The following is a 21,643-nucleotide window of genomic DNA, read 5'->3' as shown; positions in this document are numbered from 1 at the left end:
ATAATAAGTGTGATGTAATAATAAGTGTGATGTAATAATAAGTGTGATGTGATAATAAGTGTGATGTAATAATAAGTGTGATGTAATAATAAGTGTGATGTAATAATAAGTGTGATGTGATAATAAGTGTGATGTGATAATAAGTGTGATGTGATAATAAGTGTGATGTAATAATAAGTGTGATGTAATAATAAGTGTGATGTAATAATAAGTGTGATGTAATAATAAGTGTGATGTGGATAATAAGTGTGATGTGATAATAAGTGTGATGTAATAATAAGTGTGATGTAATAATAAGTGTGATGTAATAATAAGTGTGATGTGATAATAAGTGTGATGTGATAATAAGTGTGATGTAATAATAAGTGTGATGTGATATAAGTGTGATGTAATAATAAGTGTGATGTAATAATAAGTGTGATGTAATAATAAGTGTGATGTAATAATAAGTGTGATGTGATAATAAGTGTGATGTAATAATAAGTGTGATGTGATAATAAGTGTGATGTAATAAGTGTGATGTGATAATAAGTGTGATGTGATAATAAGTGTGATGTGATAATAAGTGTGATGTGATAATAATTGTGATGTAATAATAAGTGTGATGTGATAATAAGTGTGATGTGATAATAAGTGTGATGTGATAATAAGTGTGATGTGATAATAAGTGTGATGTAATAATAAGTGTGATGTAATAATAAGTGTGATGTAATAATAAGTGTGATGTGATAATAAGTGTGATGTGATAATAAGTGTGATGTAATAATAAGTGTGATGTAATAATAAGTGTGATGTGATAATAAGTGTGATGTGATCGTGTTGAAGCTGTTCACATTCAAATTAAACTCCGTGAGCAGCTCAAACGTCTCACCTGCGGCGGGCGCTTGGTTAGCGTCGCACGTCACGGAGCCACAGTTGCTGGCGGCGACGGCGGCCGAGAGATGAAAGGACCGTGGTAACCGCGGAGACACCGGCACCGAGTGACACCGTCGCCCCGGTAACTGTTGCCACGAGTACGAGCCCTCCGTCACCGGGCCGTTAGCGTTAGCCAGGAGCTTAGAGAACACACTTCCCGGAGGAGAGTGGAGGTCGAACACCAGCGAGAACACAGACTTTGTCGGGACGTCGAAGAACTTGACTTTCCCGCACAGATCCTCCCGCGCCGTGAACGGGTTGATTTTGTGGGACTTGGCCGCCTTCTGGTTCAGGGGCGGGTGGTAGTACGGGTCCTGCACGTTCACCTTGCGCCCGGGTTTACAGGAGAAGACGTCCGATTGGCTGCGGCTGAGCCAGATGTTCCGCCGCGGCCGAGGCGATTTGGGCGGGATCTTTCCGTCCTGGAAACCGAGAGGATTCAGGCGCTTGAAGCCCTGCCCCTTTTCTCCTGCAACCAGACACAACACAACAGTGACATAGACATTTACTCAAATACTGCAGTGAAGGGCTTTAATACTGTCCTCTTCTTTGGAAATCGCATGAATAACGTGTTTAAAAATGTGTTAGAATCTTTTATTGTAAAGCCTAACAAGGCCACTAGAGGGCTGCAGATTCCCTCTGATCCACTGAACCCGGCTGAAGTCAGGACAGAGCTTCCTCAAAGTATTGTGTTCACTATTAACATTTATATTGATCAAAATATTCTAAATGCAAACACTACAACAAAAGCAACTTGATCTAAATAGAGATAAAGCAGGATGAAGAGTGAAGCAGAGCTGCAGGTGCACATACAAGAACACGTCACCTTCAAACACAGACGCAGTCTTTACATTTCAAACCACATTGATCTCTCGTCTGTGACTTTAATAACTCTGGCTTTACATAACGTCTCGTTGGATCATTTCTTTGATTTCCTGTTTAGTCTCATAAGTCAATACTGTCCTCTGGCTGTTTTCACTCCACAGTTATGTAACGACCTCTGACCCAGCAACGTCTGTGTCTGCAGCAGCGCCGCCGCATCGGAACAAATATAACAAATATACAACGTTTCATCATTTAAATGTGAAAACACTACAGTCTGAGCCATGTTTCGGGGTCACACTGTCGATTATGAGGGACTTGGATCAACATTGTTCTTAATGATGTTGTTTAGCATGAAGTACTTAATCATCATGGCCCATGTACTTGTACGTTTTGACCCTGGTTAAAAAAAAAACAATATTACGTTTGACATTATTAATAACTATAAAAGAAACACTGCAAAAAATGATTTGGCATTAAAACCATAAGGATTTTGCACGACATAAAAACACTTTAAAAACACATAAACAACTACGTCCCCAAAACATACTTCTCCTGCTGTGCACCGTGACCTCTGACCTCTGACCCAGGCTGCCTCCATTAGCTCTGGCTAACGATGCTAGCTATGCATATTTAGAGTGGCGATCAAAAATAGACGTGTGGTTTGTCAAACAGACTCCGAGCCTGGACTCTGGAGGCTCTAAAACGAGCTGCGGTTTGTCCACATCACAGAAGATGAAACGTGTGCCAGTTTTTCACAAAAATCCAAAACATGGGAGCAAAAAAGAAGGCATTTTGTTGGACGAGACTCCGGAGTCTGATGGAATCGCCCGACATCGTTCACCTTTCCACTGAACAAAGCCCAAAGTCTCATTCCTCCAGGACCCGGCGGAGTCTATTCTGGGACATCCGACACGCGCAGTCCAGGGATTCATTTGTAATTTAGCGGAGCCGCCTCGGAGTCTGACCGAGGCGGCTCCGACGGGGTCCGGCTCCGGGAGATCACATCTGGTTTGAGCGTCGGACGGAGCCGCAGTTTACGAGGTCACGGTTTGGGTGTCGACAGAAGCGGAGCTGCTGCGGAGTCTGGCGAGCTCGTTTACCTCGTTACGTCGCGGCTTTGGAGAGTAAATACTTGAAACGACTAAAGGAACCTGCGATCAATACGAGCGTTCATCGATAGAGCAGACCGCGGCGCCCCCCAGAGTCTAAACTCCTCCTCCAGAGTCCAAAAACAACCCGGACAATCACACTTTTTCTGTCGTTTGTATTGTCGTAAACATAAAAAGTAACTACGCTGTTAAAAAACAACTAAACACATAAGAACAATGATGATTTTACGCTCCAGAAAATGTTTGAGGGGAAATTATTGCACTGTTGATGTTTCAGCAAATCAATATTAAGCTTTTAATGTTTTTTTAATTTTTGTTTCAAGCTCTTTAGGGCCATAATCTGACCTCAAAACAAAAACATCGAGGGTTTTATCGGGTCAGAACTGATAACGCTGCCTTGAGACCGTTTCCCTGGGCAACGGAATGATGAGAATGACATAAACTTACTTTACAGACATTAAACCAACATCTGCACGTGTTTTGAACCTGATCTTTAACATTTCAGACTATTTGGTGAAATAAATCATATCAATATTTGGAAATATGATTATGATATGAAGAGAAAGAAAAGTTTAATATTCTTAAGTCGACATCGTGTTATTTTAGGACATTTTGGGAAAAAAGCAGATCAAGTTTGTTTTCTGGTGACATTTTGGCGATAGAGCTCCCCCTGCAGCTCTGTTGAGGAACTACACAATCAGAGAACAGATCCTTTTTATCAAAATAAGTCAAATTTTAAAAAAGAGCCAGGGTTTCTCTGGAGAGTTGTTTTCGAGTCAGAGTTTAATGAGGTAAAATTGTCAAATGTAAAAATGTCCTTTTTTAACGCTTTTCCAGGCCATATTTTCATCTAAAGCCGTTCAATAACGTTTCATGTTTTTTAATGCCCCACAGAGACCATGTATTGATCTAAAATAATATTTGTGCCACTCTAGTCTGAGCGAAACTTACTGTAAACACTGGACACGATCGTCCACGCGTCACGGTGGAGAGAAAACACTCGAACCAGAGGCAAAACGCTACTTTGATGTGTTTTTTAAGCGCGACAACTTCAAGCGGAGTCGCGCTCGAGTCTTAAGCAAACGGACAGTCCTGCGGGTGTCGCTGTACCTTTGCCGAACGCCTTCTTGTCGTCGGCCGTGACAGAGTCCTGCTCCATCTCCTCGAGCTTCAGCCGAGCCACGATCTGCTCCAGCAACTTCACGATGTCGGGGAACACCGGGCGGAGCTTGGGGTCCATCTGACACACAGCGCGGAGGGGTTAGCACACAAAAGCTCTCAAAACCGCCTGTATTTTCTACAATCTGAGCTGTGTTTGTCCAGAAAAGTGTAGATTAAATTCACGATTCGCTTTAAAATCCATCGTAAATCCATATGATCGACATGAAATAATTCGTGGACTTGGGTTAAACCTTGTCCAGAGCTGGTCTTGGACAGGACTGTGAACGGAGGATTTTACCCGTGTTTTTGGGTCAGAGCGAAACACGTGAAGGTGCGGGAGTCGAACCCAGAACCTTTCCGCTGTGCGCTGACGGCACTGGCCACTCAGACGCTCACATTTTCAAAGTACACACGGCGGGAAACGACAGAAACGTGGACGTCCAGAAGCCGAGAAGTGGGAGGGAGTTCGGTAAAATGCGACGTACACGACCGAGCGTTGTAAAAAATGACTTTGAAACGTGACTTTTTTGGACAAATAAATGGATTGAAATGCAAATAAAAAGCTAAACGAGTGTTGACAATAAGAGAATGACAGACGCACTAGTTTAGAGTGTAAAGTACTAAAGTATTTGAACCGCAACAATAATATGTATTCAAAACGTACTTATTAAACCTGGTTATTAATTAAAAAAATACTCAAATCAAGATTCACACTATCTGAACTCATGCAGATCTTTAAAGGAACAGTATTAAGGGATTTAAAGGAGCACTATGGGGCCACTTTGGGAAAATTAACTTAGATTGAGGATTACAAAGGGATAAAGCGGCAGAAAAAGCTTTAATAGTATTAAGGATCGGGATGAACGAGGGGGACAACGCCATAAGCTGCTTTTTACTCTTGAATTTAAAAACCCCATCGCGTCCGTGAAGTGCATTTCAATCCTCGTCCAGTCGACGCAAAAGAACAAAAGCAGCTACTACTTTTACGACGCGGTGGACATGTGAGAATGAGAGGTAGAATTATACATTATTACACAAAGTAAGATTCAAAATGCCGATGTTTGAACCTGGTTTATAGTTCATCTTTAAGTATATTATCATTTCCTCTTATAGATCAATGGCAATTTTTGATTTTTGGCTTGTTTTTTCGTATTAAAACCAAATAAATCTGGTTTTCAACATTATTTTCATCCGCTGCTGCTGTTTAACATTAAAAAAATTAAACTCCGCCTCAAACCACACACTTTTACAGCCCTCTCCGTTAAAAAGACCCCAGCGCTGACGAGTACAAACGTCGTGAATCTTGATTGGTTTGGATTAATTGCACGGCCCTCGTTAAACAGAATGCGTTGGTGAATAAGGTGTGCGAGGTTTGTGGGACTCACGTTGCAGCAGTTGAAGGCGAGCTGCAGGAAGTCGTGCGGACAGTCGCCGACCATGTGCTGGAACGTGTGGTAGTCCAGACCGAAGTTCTGACCAGGACAAAGAAGTCAGCGTCAGCGTTAGAGTGCGAGTGAAAAGAAAAGAAATACATGGGAAAAATAATAATAATACTACAAATAAATAATTTCAAAAGGAAAAGATAATAATAATACACTATACATAAATAATAAATACATACAAAAATACATTAATAAAAAATAATTATGAATACTAAATACATAAAAAATTAAAAATGCATAAATAAAATACAAAAATGATGAATACTAAATACATAAAAATACAAAAATAAAAATAAATAAATACTAAATACATAAACATTTTCATAAATAAATAAAAAATATTTAAATACTAAATACATAAAAATAATAAAAATACATAAATAAAAATAAATGAATAATAAATACAGGAACTACATTTAAAAACAATAATACATATATAATATATAAAAATAATAATACATTAATAATAATATATAAAAATAATAATAATGCAGAAATAAAAATAAATACATTATAAATACAGAAAAAAAGAAAACTGCATCAGATGGATATAGACAGATTCCTGTACATCCTGTAGTTTTCCGCTTTTATTTGTATTCTTTTCCACACAAATCGTCACTGAACTAATGACATGCATTCATCACATGTAATATGCCACCAGACAAAGTCATAATTAGTGTGAACTTTGACCAAGATAGTTTAGATCTCTGTTATATTCATTACAAATGGGACACAATAATCTGTTACAGTGTACTTCCTCATTATCTGTAACTGGTACAAATAATCTTAAAGCTGACATCATGCAAATACATCTGACCCAAAAACAGCTATTTAACAAGCCCAACTGTTTGGCATCAAATAAAGACCTTGAGAACGATCCTCGCAGTCTCTTACAGACTAAACTTCGACATTAGAAAAGATGAAATCACGGATCATGTGCACTTTAAAGCAGAACTAAGTAACTGGTGAGCAGAAAGGAGACAGTGACATTCATTCATCGTTTTTCACAGTTTCTTTGGTACTGAACTGTGCAAAGTCCATTTCATCAGCGTTGGTGTCAGACTGACCTCTGTTCGCGGGAGAAAGTCGGGATCGGCCTGAACCCGGGCGATGATCTCACAGAGGACGATCCCGTAGGAAAACACGTCCGCCTGAAACGGACAAGACAGTCACGACACGACAGTCACGAGGAGCAGAGGAGGAGCAGAGGAGGAGCAGGAAGAGGAGCAGGAGGAGCAGGAGCAAGATGAAGAGGAGGAAGAGGAGGAGCAAGAGCAGGAAGAGGAGAAGAGCAGGAGGAGGACGAAGAGGAGCAGGAGGAGGAGCAGGCGGAAGAGGAACAGGAGGAGCTGGAGGAAGAGGAGGAGCAGGAGGAAGATGAAAAGGAGCAAGAGCAGGAAGAGGAGAAGAGGAGTAGAGGAGGAGGAAAAGCAGGAGGAGGAGGAAGAGGACTGACATCAAAGCATACACGCCTCAACACTTAGTCATGTTCTAGTCCTGCTTTAGTCCTGCTTTAGTCCTGCTTTAGACCTGGTTTAGACCTGGTTTAGACCTGGTTTAGACCTGGTTTAGACCTGGTTTAGACCTGGTTTAGACCTGGTTTAGACCTGGTTTGGACCTGGTTTAGTCCTGGTTTGGACTACTCCTGGTTTACTCCTGGTTTACTCCTGGTTTAGACCTGGTTTAGACCTGGTTTAGACCTGGTTTAGTCCTGGTTTAGTCCTGGTTTAGACCTGGTTTGGACCTGGTTTGGTCCTGGTTTAGACCTGGTTTAGACCTGGTTTAGACCTGGTTTAGACCTGGTTTAGACCTGGTTTAGTCCTGGTTTGGACTACTCCTGGTTTACTCCTGGTTTACTCCTGGTTTAGACCTGGTTTAGACCTGGTTTAGACCTGGTTTAGTCCTGGTTTAGTCCTGGTTTAGACCTGGTTTGGACCTGGTTTGGTCCTGGTTTAGACCTGGTTTAGACCTGGTTTAGACCTGGTTTAGACCTGGTTTAGTCCTGGTTTAGACCTGGTTTAGACCTGGTTTAGACCTGGTTTAGTCCTGGTTTAGTCCTGGTTTAGTCCTGGTTTAGTCCTGGTTTAGACCTGGTTTAGACCTGGTTTAGACCTGGTTTAGACCTGGTTTAGTCCTGGTTTAGACCTGGTTTAGTCCTGATTTAGTCCTGGTTTAGACCTGGTTTAGTGGTTCCGTATGGCTCCTGGTTCCGTACGGCGCGTCTTTACCTTCTCGTTGTAGCGCTCGCCTCTCAGGACCTCGGGAGCCATCCAGAACGGAGAGCCCACCACGGTCAGCTTCTCCGCCTCGGCCCTGGACACGAGAGCGCGGTCAGCACCAACGGAAAAGAATACGACTCCTTTTACCTCGAACCAGCGTCAACGAGCCGCGCCCACTTTTGGCTCACGCCCACTTTTGGCTCACGCCGTTTTCGTGACGTTTTTTGGGTAAGCGGTATTTTAAATGGCGACAACAGTTATATTACGATGCTTATGTGACCGAGAGATGGGAATCTTACTTCCAGAACCACAATTTCCCACCAAAACGTTGCATCAAAGTCAAACGATTATTTCTGTTGTACAATTGACACTTTTTAAATACATTAACGACCAAATAAAAGTGGAAAAATTGTACGAATAAAGAGTATTAGTGATGAAAAAAAAAAAGTGAGACATTTTGTTGTACAAAAGTCTTTTTGTAAGTGTTTTAAGAGTCTGCGTCGTCCAGGTAACTCCAGAGCCTCCATAGAAAACGTTACAATCTGAAATTGGCATACACGCTAAGCTAACGGCTGCTAATGTCCTATTTCCTAGTGTGATGTCATCAATTACAAACAGGAAGTGAAATTATCAACCTAAAAAATGAGCTGTTCTACGATAACATTTTTAGATTTTTTTTAACACAATTCTTAATATATTCATCTTAACTGTGTTTTAGTTCAATGAGTGAGCCGACCTGCAGGGGGCGCTTTAAGTCTAATGTTTCACAGAACAACAATGTACAGAGTCTGTGGTCATTGTCAGACTGTTGTGGCCCACGCGTTACGCTCGATATCGATTCTCAATACTCAGTGTCACATGTGACAAACGGCGACGTCACAAGGTCAAACGTTATGATTATTGTGAGAGAAAAACATCACGATTTAACGATTATTCACGATTATTACTGTGAAATCTGGTCTGACGCAAAACTATTCCTCAAGTTTGTAAAAGTCAAGTAAATGTGACAAAAAACAGCCAGATTAAAAAGCACTTTATATTTAGATGCCTCTTTTTTAACAAGACTGAATTAAAACCACTTGATTTTGTGTCTAAAAATGTCACAATTATTTATTTCAGTTCTTACGGTTGTGACCTCAATCATCACAATTATCGATTAACCTCTAAATGAACGCGTTTATTTTCGCGTCTCACTTGTATTAAAGGGACAGTTACACGAGCGCGTTAGCTAAACGCACTCTCTGAAGTCTATAAACGGATTGATATCTATTAAAAGACAGTTTAAAAGACCTAAAAATCTAAAAACTAGATTATATTATTAACCCTATTATTAATGGCCAAAACGTGACGCCTCATGACGGCCAGTTCTGCCACACGTTCAAACAGATGATCACATATTTTCTTCTGTTTTCCGTGTCTTGCGCTGCTTTCCGAACACTAGAAGGCGTCGCCCCCTTGAGCGCGCAGCAGGAACGGAAACGCACGACTTCCGCGGTCTCTTACGTGTTGGTCGGGATCTTCTCGGCCAGACCAAAGTCTCCCACCACCGCAGAGAAGCCGCTCTCCTCACACTTGATCAGGCAGTTCTGTGGAGGGGGAGGAGCAGAGGAGGAGGGGGAGGAGCAGAGGAGGAGGAGAGGAGGAGCAGAGGAGGGGGAGAGGAGGAGGGGGAGGAGCAGAGGAGGAGGGGGAGGAGCAGAGGAGGAGGAGAGGAGGAGCAGAGGAGGAGGAGAGGAGGAGCAGAGGAGGGGGAGAGGAGGAGGGGGAGGAGCAGAGGAGGAGGAGGAGAGGAGGAGGGGGAGGAGCAGAGGAGGAGGAGGAGAGGAGGAGGGGGAGGAGCAGAGGAGGAGGGGGAGGAGCAGAGGAGGAGGAGAGGAGGAGCAGAGGAGGAGGAGAGGAGGAACAGAGGAGGAGGAGAGGAGGAGCAGAGGAGGGGGAGAGGAGGAGGGGGAGGAGCAGAGGAGGAGGAGGAGAGGAGGAGGGGGAGGAGCAGAGGAGGAGGAGGAGAGGAGGAGGGGGAGGAGCAGAGGAGGAGGGGGAGGAGCAGAGGAGGAGGAGAGGAGGAGCAGAGGAGGAGGAGAGGAGGAGCAGAGGAGGGGGAGAGGAGGAGGGGGAGGAGCAGAGGAGGAGGAGGAGAGGAGGAGGGGGAGGAGCAGAGGAGGAGGGGGAGGAGCAGAGGAGGAGGAGAGGAGGAGCAGAGGAGGAGGAGAGGAGGAGCAGAGGAGGGGGAGAGGAGGAGGGGGAGGAGCAGAGGAGGAGGAGGAGAGGAGGAGGGGGAGGAGCAGAGGAGGAGGAGGAGAGGAGGAGGGGGAGGAGCAGAGGAGGAGGGGGAGGAGCAGAGGAGGAGGAGAGGAGGAGCAGAGGAGGAGGAGAGGAGGAGCAGAGGAGGGGGAGAGGAGGAGGGGGAGGAGCAGAGGAGGAGGAGGAGAGGAGGAGGGGGAGGAGCAGAGGAGGAGGAGGAGCAGAGGAGGAAGAGGACATGCTCAGCATCAACACACGCCTCGACATTTCACAAACACAATGATCCTGCAAACACACATGACAACAGGAAAAACCTCACCAACACAGTGCAATCTGCAAATAAAGACATCTCCCACGGCAACACGAGGAGTCCTTAAACCCACACCACACACTTCACCAGCTACCACCTAACGAGCCCCACTTAGTTTTGCCTAAGTTTTTACCTAAAAAAAATAAATAAAACTGGGGCAACAGACGTCTCAAATCTGAAATAATCCTCTCAAAATGAGGCAGGAAATTCCAAACTTTTTAAAAAAATTTCAGCCTTATTCACCCAATTCTGGACGTTGGTGTCGCCCTGGATTGTGTCCTTCAGTTAGTTTACATCAATCGTGACAGAAAAGAAGCCGCACGATACAAAACGGAAGCAAAATAAAAGCCGTTTCTTTAAATGTCCCATAACATGCAAAATCGACTTTTCAGAGCTTTTGACCTTCTTACATTGCTATTTGTGCTTCATATATGTACCCAGAGTGTTTTTTGATTGATTCCCGCAGTGTTTAGCTATATTACAGACTATCTCCTTTCCGCGAATCTCCAAACTGACAGGCGGTGGGTGCAGGACCGCGTCATAAGGGCAAGCACGCGTCACCATATTTAATATTAGTGCATGACCTTGTCGTGACCTTGTCGTGACCTTGTGCTCTGTTTGATCTAGAGCTCTAAAACCTTTCAGGAAAGGTTCGATTTGTACTTATTTTCAGTATTGACACTTGCTTTAGCCCCGAATAGTGCCTGGGCCTCGTTCTTTCTTTCTTTCTTTTTCATGATCCTAGCAGTGTTATTAGTTTAAAAAAAAGAACTATAATTCGCAGATTGACCTTTGACCCTTGGCTGTTCTCTAAAGACGGCCAAGAACGGAGCTGCGAGAGACAACGAGAGCGTTTTTGACTCCGTACAAGGCAAATCAAGGGATATGTTTGTGATGAGCCATTAAAAACTACATTTTTACCATTCGAGCTTTTGGAGGAGCCATTTATGGCCCTTTTTAGGCTCAAACATGAGCCGCGTTCACACTTGGCCTGGTTTACAACTGGTTTTGTCCTGTTCTAGTCCTGAGACAAATGCAACCAATGATTGCAACTAACAATTATTGTAGTAGCCGGCTTGTCAAACGATTATTTATGATGATATTGTACACTTTTTAACCAAATAAAAGGTTAAAATGAGGCGACTGAAGGCCTCCAGATGGAGAATATTTACAGATAAAGTGTATTATTGGAAATAAGAAATCGTTTCTTTTCAGAGGACGACGGGAACGAAGCCACAATAACAGTCATTTTCCACAGGCGGAGCAAAGGATCATGGTCTATGTAGTTCCCTTTTTTAAGCTGCTGCTGCAACAAAGCAACACATTTAGGAAAAGGCCATTCGAATCTGAACAAAGTAAATGGGGGGAAAAGAACATGTTTTGACTGATGAAGAGCGGGAAAAAAATGTGTCAATCACAAAGAAAATCACATGTTTGTAAGGAATTCTGTTGGGAAAATGTGTCACGTGATGTACTGTAAAAGGAAATAATATATAAAAAAAGAACATGTTGTTTTGACGGATGAAAAACGGGAAAATATGTGTCGATCACAAAGAAGGAGCTCAAAATCACATGTTTGGAAGGAATTCTGTTGGGAAAATGTGTCACGCTTCTTTAGAACACCGTGTCAAAGTGCTCACAAGGACCTGCATGAGGCGTTTTGGGACGGCCCACTTATGACGAGCCACTTGACTCTTTCCTCTTCCCAGCGAGTCGTGAGCACTTTGACTTTGTGTTATCAAGAGACGTGACACATTTTCCCAACAGAATTCCCGACAAACGTGTGGTTTTGTGGGCCACCGGTGTGATTTACACCTATTTTCCCGTTCTTCATCTGTCAAAACAAAACGCTCTTCTCGTTCCACACGGAGATGATTGATGGGTCACTTTAAGCTGCAGCGAAAAAGGCAGAAACAAAGAAATAACAGGCAAAACTTTGGGACTGACTAAGTATAGATTATATTTTGGGACTAAAAGTAACGTAGTATCGACACTTGACTAGTCTACTTACTCATTACAAGTATCGATGCTGAAAATATAACGTTAACAGGACCGAAATGTGCCTTTTCTGATCAGTTTTGTGAATTATCTTGATCTATGAGAACTAGTGCAGGACCTCAAGGAAACATTTGTAGGAACTGCCTGTATTTTGCGCTGAAAATGACAGTTTATGGTCTAAATATTTAGTTTTTTAAACAAACATGGTATAAAGTATAAAGCCTTTTTCTTAGTATCGAAATAGAGTGCGAATTTTTTGCCGGAAATGACTTCTTTTTGCTTCTTAACAGAATAAAACCCGCTCAACTTTCCTCTGCGCAGGTCCCTCGTCGCCCGCCGCCGTTTTAATTACACTCCGAACACGGCTGAACGACGGCGAGCTCAGCGTCGCCAACGGGACACGAGCGCGAAGCCCGTCTCCGTCGCTGGAGAGGAGGTTAATTGGAGGTGAATTAATGAGACGAACCTTGGAGGTGAGGTCCCTGTGGAAGACGCCTTTGGAGTGGAGGTAGGCCAGACCCGCCGCGATGTCCAGGGCCAGTTTGACCCTCGCCGGCCAACTCAGCGGCTTGTTGCTGTCCAGGAGCTGCTCCAGGTTACCGCCGTTTATGTACTGCACGGGACGGAAGAGAGAGAGAGAGTGCGGGGGCGACGCCCACGTGTGAACATCACGGCTCCGCAGGGTAAAAATCACACAAATACTGACCACGCAAACGAGGCAAATAATATCAAAACGAGGAACGATTAAGGCGGATTTAACGCTGTGATGTCATCAATTACAAACAGGAAGTGAAATTATCAACCTAAAAAATGAGCTGTTCTACGATAACATTTTTAGATTTTTTTTAACACAATTCTTAATATATTCATCTTAACTGTGTTTTAGTTCAATGAGTGAGCCGACCTGCAGGGGGCGCTTTAAGTCTAATGTTTCACAGAACAACAATGTACAGAGTCTGTGGTCATTGTCAGACTGTTGTGGCCCACGCGTTACGCTCGATATCGATTCTCAATACTCAGTGTCACATGTGACAAACGGCGACGTCACAAGGTCAAACGTTATGATTATTGTGAGAGAAAAACATCACGATTTAACGATTATTCACGATTATTACTGTGAAATCTGGTCTGACGCAAAACTATTCCTCAAGTTTGTAAAAGTCAAGTAAATGTGACAAAAAACAGCCAGATTAAAAAGCACTTTATATTTAGATGCCTCTTTTTTAACAATAGCTTGAATTAAAAAACACTTGATTTTACATCCCCCACAATGCATTTCACTGTAGCGTTTTTCAAAGGTGTGCAGCGCTTCTGCCTTACCGGCGAGAGCTAACAGGAAACGCTTAAACTGACAATATTTTTCATAAATCTGAGACAATCTGACAACACTAGAAGGTTTGAGTCTGTTTTCATTTGTTTGTGGCCCGATTCAACAAATGATTTAAACTAAACTGAGCTGAAGAGGGCGCCATCGAGCACATTCACGCTTCACGTACTGTCAGCAAACGCACACATCGGTCAAGCGCGGGTGTCTGGACAGGGGGCGTGTCTGGACAGGGGGGCGTGTCTGGACAGGGGGGCGTGTCTGGACAGGGGGGCGTGTCTGGACAGGGGGGCGTGTCTGGACAGGGGGGCGTGTCTGGACAGGGGGGCGTGTCTCTCTGCTGCCATCGCCATAACAATGAGGCGCGTCATTAGAACCGGAGGAAAAGGGAACTTAACTGCGCAGTGTAACCGTGGAAACCGAGAAACGAGCAACTGGCAATTCTCTGGCTTCATTCACATCGAAATCGCCAGGACTAAAGCGCGGGGTTCTTTCGGTTCCGGCTCCGCTCACACACACACACACGTACGTCGCTGCTCGGGCAAAATGCGGGTTAACGGGTAAATGAACGGGGCGAAACCCGGCAACGTCCCGGGACCGAGAAGCGCGCGCGAACGAGGGTCAAAGACGAGCGTCCTGGGAAATGAACGGAAACTACGTGCGAACCCGCGACGCCAGCAGAGACCCCCGATACGCCGTCTGTGAAAACGCTGTCGTGACGGTCTAAAACGTGCAGGCGTCCCCGACATCGCAGCTGAACACGGCGCTCGCTGGCGTCTCGTGGGAGGAAAACCACCTGCGTCTCGGCTCCGAAGATGATTTAACTCGACATCTGATCAGTGCTGAGGCCAAACGTCAGGTTCAGAGCCAAGAATGTGTCCAGTGACTTTACGGACGTCACGATGTCGCACGGTGCGTTATCTGTGCGTTTCTGTTACGCAAAGAAGAAACACAACTACAACTTACTTTTATTAACGGTTTATTAACCTTTGCTGTAAAAGCTCTTTCGCCAAAACCTGCAAATGTATTTTATTTCACATTTCGTCGAAGTAACGATTAACTTCCTGTTGTAGAGGGCACACGCTTTAATTTTGAAGAGCTACTTCCTGTTTAGCGCTTTGATGTAGAAAAAAGATGCTAAAAGGCAGAAACAGCAGCAAAATCCACATGTTTTTTTGCATTAGCTACTCCTCTGAAGAGACACAATGCACGTTTTGTGTCGCATAAAAGCACAAATGTAACGTTTTGTGCCCCAAGGTTTATAGTATTAAGTTTTTTGTGCTTAAAACAGTAAATTGCAGTGTCATTATAATCTTCGAGCTAAAGTTACGGTTGTTTTGCTGAGGTGTAAGAGCATGGCCTTTAGCATTTAGCCTTTAACATTTACACACTCGGCTCTTTCGGTGTATTTGAGAGTTACTGCCATTCAATCTAAAAATCATAAATAATGTGTCGACCTCCATCAGGGCGTTTGCGACACTGAACCAGGTAAAACTCGTGAGAAAGTGTGATTTAAACACTTTTATCCACGCCGTCTCACACTCCTGTCACATGACCCGCTTTATGAACTTAAAGGCGGTATGGACGATTTTTCGGCAATTTGAGAACGCAGGCGGAAGTGCGCATGCGCACTCCCCCGTGCGGAACGATACAACACACACGTGCGTTTGTTTATTAGCGCAACGGAGCGCATCGCATCTCTCGTCTCCCGTAGATTTCTGTCCACTTCTGCGTCAGCTCGAACTGTCTTTCTCAGTCTTCATTTTGCCCCGTACACTGAGGGAACTATATTATGATAGATCCATGCGCTTAGGCACGCGGAAACGTGGGGACGAACCTGACACGGCTGCAGGTGAGCGATAGGTGCGTTTTATGATTGATACGTGGCAGGACTAATGATTTATCCACGCCACGAGGAAATATGATAAAAAAATTGCTGAAAAAAATCGTCCATACCACCTTTAAGGAATTTCCCCATGTGGGACAATAAAGGAATATCTTATCTTATCTTTAAACCAAACAGATGAATGAAAAGTGTTGTGGAATAAACAGTCAGACACAGTTTTGCATCTAAAATTCTCTCAATTATCTGTTTGAAATCGAAACTTTTCTTATAATTCTGACTCCGTAGTATCTCCAGTATCTGACGTAAAGTGACTCAGGGGAATATGACGTGTATTTATCTATAAAACGGCACAAATAAACTCTCAGATCTGAATCTTAACAGTCCAATCCTTCTCTTTCTGCTGCGGTTTGTACAAGTCAGTTATTTTGGGTCGATTATGACTTCTGTTTTTCTGTTTTTCTGCTGATGCTGCGATTGCGATCAGATTTGTGTTTCGTTTACGTTTCTGTTCAAAGTTCACATTTCAGTTTGAGAGAAAACTGAAATATGAACTGGTCTTAGACATAATAAGGCAGGAAATGATGTTATTTTCAGAGGAATTTGTGTAACTTAAATAACTGCAGTTGTTGCTAATAGCGACTGTTTAAAGGTGTGATTTTTATGCAAACGACTCATACTGACAATTATTGAGCCGAATCAGCGAGTTACGAGTCATTTCTAACTAATAAATTCAAAAATTAAAATAAAATGAATAAAATGACTGAAGAGTATATGTACTAAAACTACATGGGTCGCCTTTTTAACATTAGAATACAACAAGAGACGACTTAAACAAGAGCGTGACGTAATAATCTAACCAGTTTAATTGAAAGTACAAACAGAATAAAGATGTCCAAATGTCCTCAGTGTTGGTCGGCCTCCAGTCGGTCATTAGCGCCGAGTGCTTGTGCTCCGTGTGGACTTGGACCTCATCATTCAGAAACGCATCTCACTTCATCGCCGCGTTTGTCCAGGAAATTCCCCAGAATCGACCAAAACATCTGCTGCTGCTGCTGCTCCTGCTGCTGCTGCTGCTGACACGCCCTCTGCACCGGCCACAACGCCGTACACAACCTCTGCGCTGGACACGCCCTCTGCGCTGGACACGCCCTCTGCACCGGCCACAACACCGTACACAACCTCTGCGCTGGACACGCCTACAACACCGGACGCGCCCTATGCACTGTAAACTCCCTCTGCGCCGGACACGCCCTCTGCGCCCGACACGCCCTCTGCGCCCGACACGCTCTCTGCTTTCAAGAGCACGGACTTTGCGTCTGATCCTAAAATATCACACCAGGACAGTTGGAAATGAGGCTCGTTAAAACAGTCTGCCAGTAGGCTAACGTTTATTAGCATAGCCACGCAGTAATATGTAAACTAGCATTAGCTGCGCCAGGCTTGCTTCCAAAGGGGATTCCCTCGCTCCCATTGGCCGGAGCTGGACGCCGGCGGAACAAACGCGTGTGGCTCTTGCAGTGGGCAAGGAAATGAGAACCAGATGCCCCGCAGGTCTGATGAGGAGGTTGTGGGTTAAACTCTCAAGCACTTATCCGTGGCCCAGAACCAGAAAACATGCTTTTCCATGATTTTGCTTTGCACGCTCGTTTGTTCGACGATAAACTAAACATTTGAAACAACGGTCTGTTATTTGAAATTGTAGTGCACAGGTTTCCTCTGGGATCCTTGCGACTCTAACAAGCGCTTTGACTCTAAAGTGACAGGTACCACACATTTGCATTGATTTGCCTATTTTCTAACGTGCGACTCCCCGATGTTCAACTATCGCACATCTCTTTCACTTGTGATTTGAATAAAGCTGAGATGGACACAGTGGTTGGATACCTTTGAAACATCCTCAGCGGGGGAGAAACTCAAACCTCTCCGACGATTAAGGACTGGACTAATACAATCACAGACGAACGCACAATATGAAAAATAACCTCAGGACGCAACTTGAAAATAGACACATTTAAAAAAACAATGGACAAAATGGGACAACTTTTTCTGAAATTAAATATGTTCTAATTTTGTATTTATTTTTTTAAAGCCACTCTGATTTTCTCCTTACCTTACTTACTAACCTTATGTTCATTTATTTATTTTATAATTAATTATTGTATTATTATTTGTTTCTTAATATTTTTTCTTTATTTGTTATTATTTATTTATATTTATTATGTTTTTCTGTTGGTGCGTTTGTTATTCTAATAAAAAATCTAATAAATAGAATATAATTTCATAAAATATTGATCATTGATTGATGCATTTTCTGCCGCTATTTTGCATTTTCTGCCGCTATTTTGAGCAGCGACTCTGCAAATACAAAGAATCAGCAGAAGTCGACGGATTGCAAGAACAAATATTTAGATAAAGTTGTGGAAAAGTCTTGGTTTTTGCTTAATTTTCAGATTCATTCGATTTTTCAAACTTAAAAAGGCAGCGGCGGTAACGTGCGGTCGTGAGTATTTACGTCATAGAGACTAAATGTAATCGACTTCAGCGCGTTTGTAACTGTGAATAAGCCTCTGGCACCAGCAAAAATCAACATTTGATTTGAATCAGACATGAATTACATCAAGTCTTTTCTTACCTCGATCAGGGCGTGAAGCTGCCCCTCGTGAATGCACACGCCCATGAACCTGCAACACACACACACACATGTCATGAACCTGCAACACACACACACACATGTCATGAACCTGCAACACACACACACAACATGTCATGAACCTGCAACACACACACACAACATGTCATAAACCTGCAACACACACACACAACATGTCATAAACCTGCAACACACACACACACATGTCATGAACCTGCAACACACACACACAACATGTCATGAACCTGCAACACACACACACAACATGTCATAAACCTGCAACACACACACACATGTCATGAACCTGCAACACACACACACAACATGTCATGAACCTGCAACACACACACACAACATGTCATGAACCTGCAACACACACACACAACATGTCATGAACCTGCAACACACACACACATGTCATGAACCTGCAACACACACACACACAACATGTCATGAACCTGCAACACACACACACATGTCATAAACCTGCAACACACACACACACAACATGTCATGAACCTGCAACACACACACACAACATGTAATGAACCTGCAACACACACACACAACATGTCATGAACCTGCAACACACACACACAACATGTCATGAACCTGCAACACACACACACACACACACAACATGTCATGAACCTGCAACACACACACACAACATGTCATGAACCTGCAACACACACACACAACATGTCATGAACCTGCAACACACACACACAACATGTCATGAACCTGCAACACACACACACACATGTCATGAACCTGCAACACACACACACGTCATGAACCTGCAACACACACACACAACATGTCATGAACCTGCAACACACACACACATCATGAACCTGCAACACACACACACACATGTCATGAACCTGCAACACACACACACAACATGTCATGAACCTGCAACACACACACACAACATGTCATAAACCTGCAACACACACACACACACACATCATGAACCTGCAACACACACACACACACACGTCATGAACCTGCAACACACACACAACATGTCATGAACCTGCAACACACACACACACACAACATGTCATGAACCTGCAACACACACACACAACATGTCATGAACCTGCAACACACACACACACGTCATGAACCTGCAACACACACACACACACACACAAACACGTCATGAACCTGCAACACACACACACACGTCATGAACCTGCAACACACACACACACAACATGTCATGAACCTGCAACACACACACACAACATGTCATGAACCTGCAACACACACACACACAACATGTCATGAACCTGCAACACACACACACACACACACACACGTCATGAACCTGCAACACACACACACATGTCATGAACCTGCAACACACACACACATGTCATGAACCTGCAACACACACACACAACATGTCATGAACCTGCAACACACACACACACATGTCATGAACCTGCAACACACACACACACAGTCATGAACCTGCAACACACACACACAACATGTCATGAACCTGCAACACACACACACAACATGTCATGAACCTGCAACACACACACACAACATGTCATGAACCTGCAACACACACACAACATGTCATGAACCTGCAACACACACACAACATGTCATGAACCTGCAACACACACACACAACATGTCATGAACCTGCAACACACACACACAACATGTCATGAACCTGCAACACACACACACAACATGTCATGAACCTGCAACACACACACACAACATGTCATGAACCTGCAACACACACACAACATGTCATGAACCTGCAACACACACACAACATGTCATGAACCTGCAACACACACACACACACACATGTCATGAACCTGCAACACACACACACACACACACGTCATGAACCTGCAACACACACACACACAACATGTCATGAACCTGCAACACACACACACAACATGTCATGAACCTGCAACACACACACACACACGTCATGAACCTGCAACACACACACACACACAACATGTCATGAACCTGCAACACACACACACACATGTCATGAACTTGCAACACACACACACAACATGTCATGAACCTGCAACACACACACACACGTCATGAACCTGCAACACACACACACACACGTCATGAACCTGCAACACACACACACACAACATGTCATGAACCTGCAACACACACACACACACACACGTCATGAACCTGCAACACACACACACACCATGTAATGAACCTGCAACACACACACACAACATGTCATGAACCTGCAACACACACACACACAACATGTCATGAACCTGCAACACACACACAACATGTCATGAACCTGCAACACACACACACAACATGTCATGAACCTGCAACAAACACACAACATGTCATGAACCTGCAACACACACACACAACATGTCATGAACCTGCAACAAACACACAACATGTCATGAACCTGCAACACACACACACACACACGTCATGAACCTGCAACAAACACACAACATGTCATGAACCTGCAACACACACACACAACATGTCATGAACCTGCAACACACACACAACATGTCATGAACCTGCAACACACACACACAACATGTCATGAACCTGCAACACACACACACAACATGTCATGAACCTGCAACACACACACACACACAGTCATGAACCTGCAACACACACACACAACATGTCATGAACCTGCAACACACACACACAACATGTCATGAACCTGCAACACACACACAACATGTCATGAACCTGCAACACACACACACACAACATGTCATGAACCTGCAACACACACACACACACACACGTCATGAACCTGCAACAAACACACAACATGTCATGAACCTGCAACACACACACACAACATGTCATGAACCTGCAACACACACACAACATGTCATGAACCTGCAACACACACACACAACATGTCATGAACCTGCAACACACACACAACATGTCATGAACCTGCAACACACACACACAACATGTCATGAACCTGCAACACACACACACACACAGTCATGAACCTGCAACACACACACACAACATGTCATGAACCTGCAACACACACACACAACATGTCATGAACCTGCAACACACACACACACACAGTCATGAACCTGCAACACACACACACAACATGTCATGAACCTGCAACACACACACAACATGTCATGAACCTGCAACACACACACAACATGTCATGAACCTGCAACACACACACACAACATGTCATGAACCTGCAACACACACACACACACAGTCATGAACCTGCAACACACACACACAACATGTCATGAACCTGCAACACACACACAACATGTCATGAACCTGCAACACACACACAACATGTCATGAACCTGCAACACACACACACAACATGTCATGAACCTGCAACACACACACACACATGTCATGAACCTGCAACACACACACACGTCATGAACCTGCAACACACACACACACACAACATGTCATGAACCTGCAACACACACACACAACATGTCATGAACCTGCAACACACACACACAACATGTCATGAACCTGCAACACACACACACAACATGTCATGAACCTGCAACACACACACACGTCATGAACC

At 43.8% G+C, this 21,643-nt stretch overlaps 1 protein-coding gene across 1 annotated transcript in view; it reads right to left on the bottom strand.

Moving 5' to 3' along the window:
* Positions 1 to 833: 833 nt before the first annotated feature.
* The window catches only part of LOC140355567 (dual specificity testis-specific protein kinase 2-like), a gene marked incomplete at its 3' end in the record, with an annotated part of 37,319 nt that continues 16,509 nt past the window's right edge, over positions 834 to 21,643 (bottom strand). The window contains exons 4-11 of the mRNA XM_072440206.1: positions 18,023 to 18,071; positions 12,687 to 12,833; positions 9,175 to 9,257; positions 7,681 to 7,765; positions 6,520 to 6,603; positions 5,396 to 5,482; positions 3,960 to 4,089; positions 834 to 1,384 (exon numbers count right to left, since the gene is read on the bottom strand). Of these exons, the coding sequence (XP_072296307.1) occupies positions 834 to 1,384; positions 3,960 to 4,089; positions 5,396 to 5,482; positions 6,520 to 6,603; positions 7,681 to 7,765; positions 9,175 to 9,257; positions 12,687 to 12,833; positions 18,023 to 18,071 (1,216 nt within the window). The remainder of the gene's footprint in view (positions 1,385 to 3,959; positions 4,090 to 5,395; positions 5,483 to 6,519; positions 6,604 to 7,680; positions 7,766 to 9,174; positions 9,258 to 12,686; positions 12,834 to 18,022; positions 18,072 to 21,643) is intronic.

Source organism: Eucyclogobius newberryi, unplaced genomic scaffold (genome assembly GCF_026437365.1).
Source record: "Eucyclogobius newberryi isolate DKJ021-1_F unplaced genomic scaffold, fEucNew1.0.hap1 SCAF_115, whole genome shotgun sequence".
NCBI lineage: Eukaryota > Metazoa > Chordata > Actinopteri > Gobiiformes > Gobiidae > Eucyclogobius > Eucyclogobius newberryi.
This window is presented reverse-complemented; position numbering and strand designations above follow the sequence as displayed.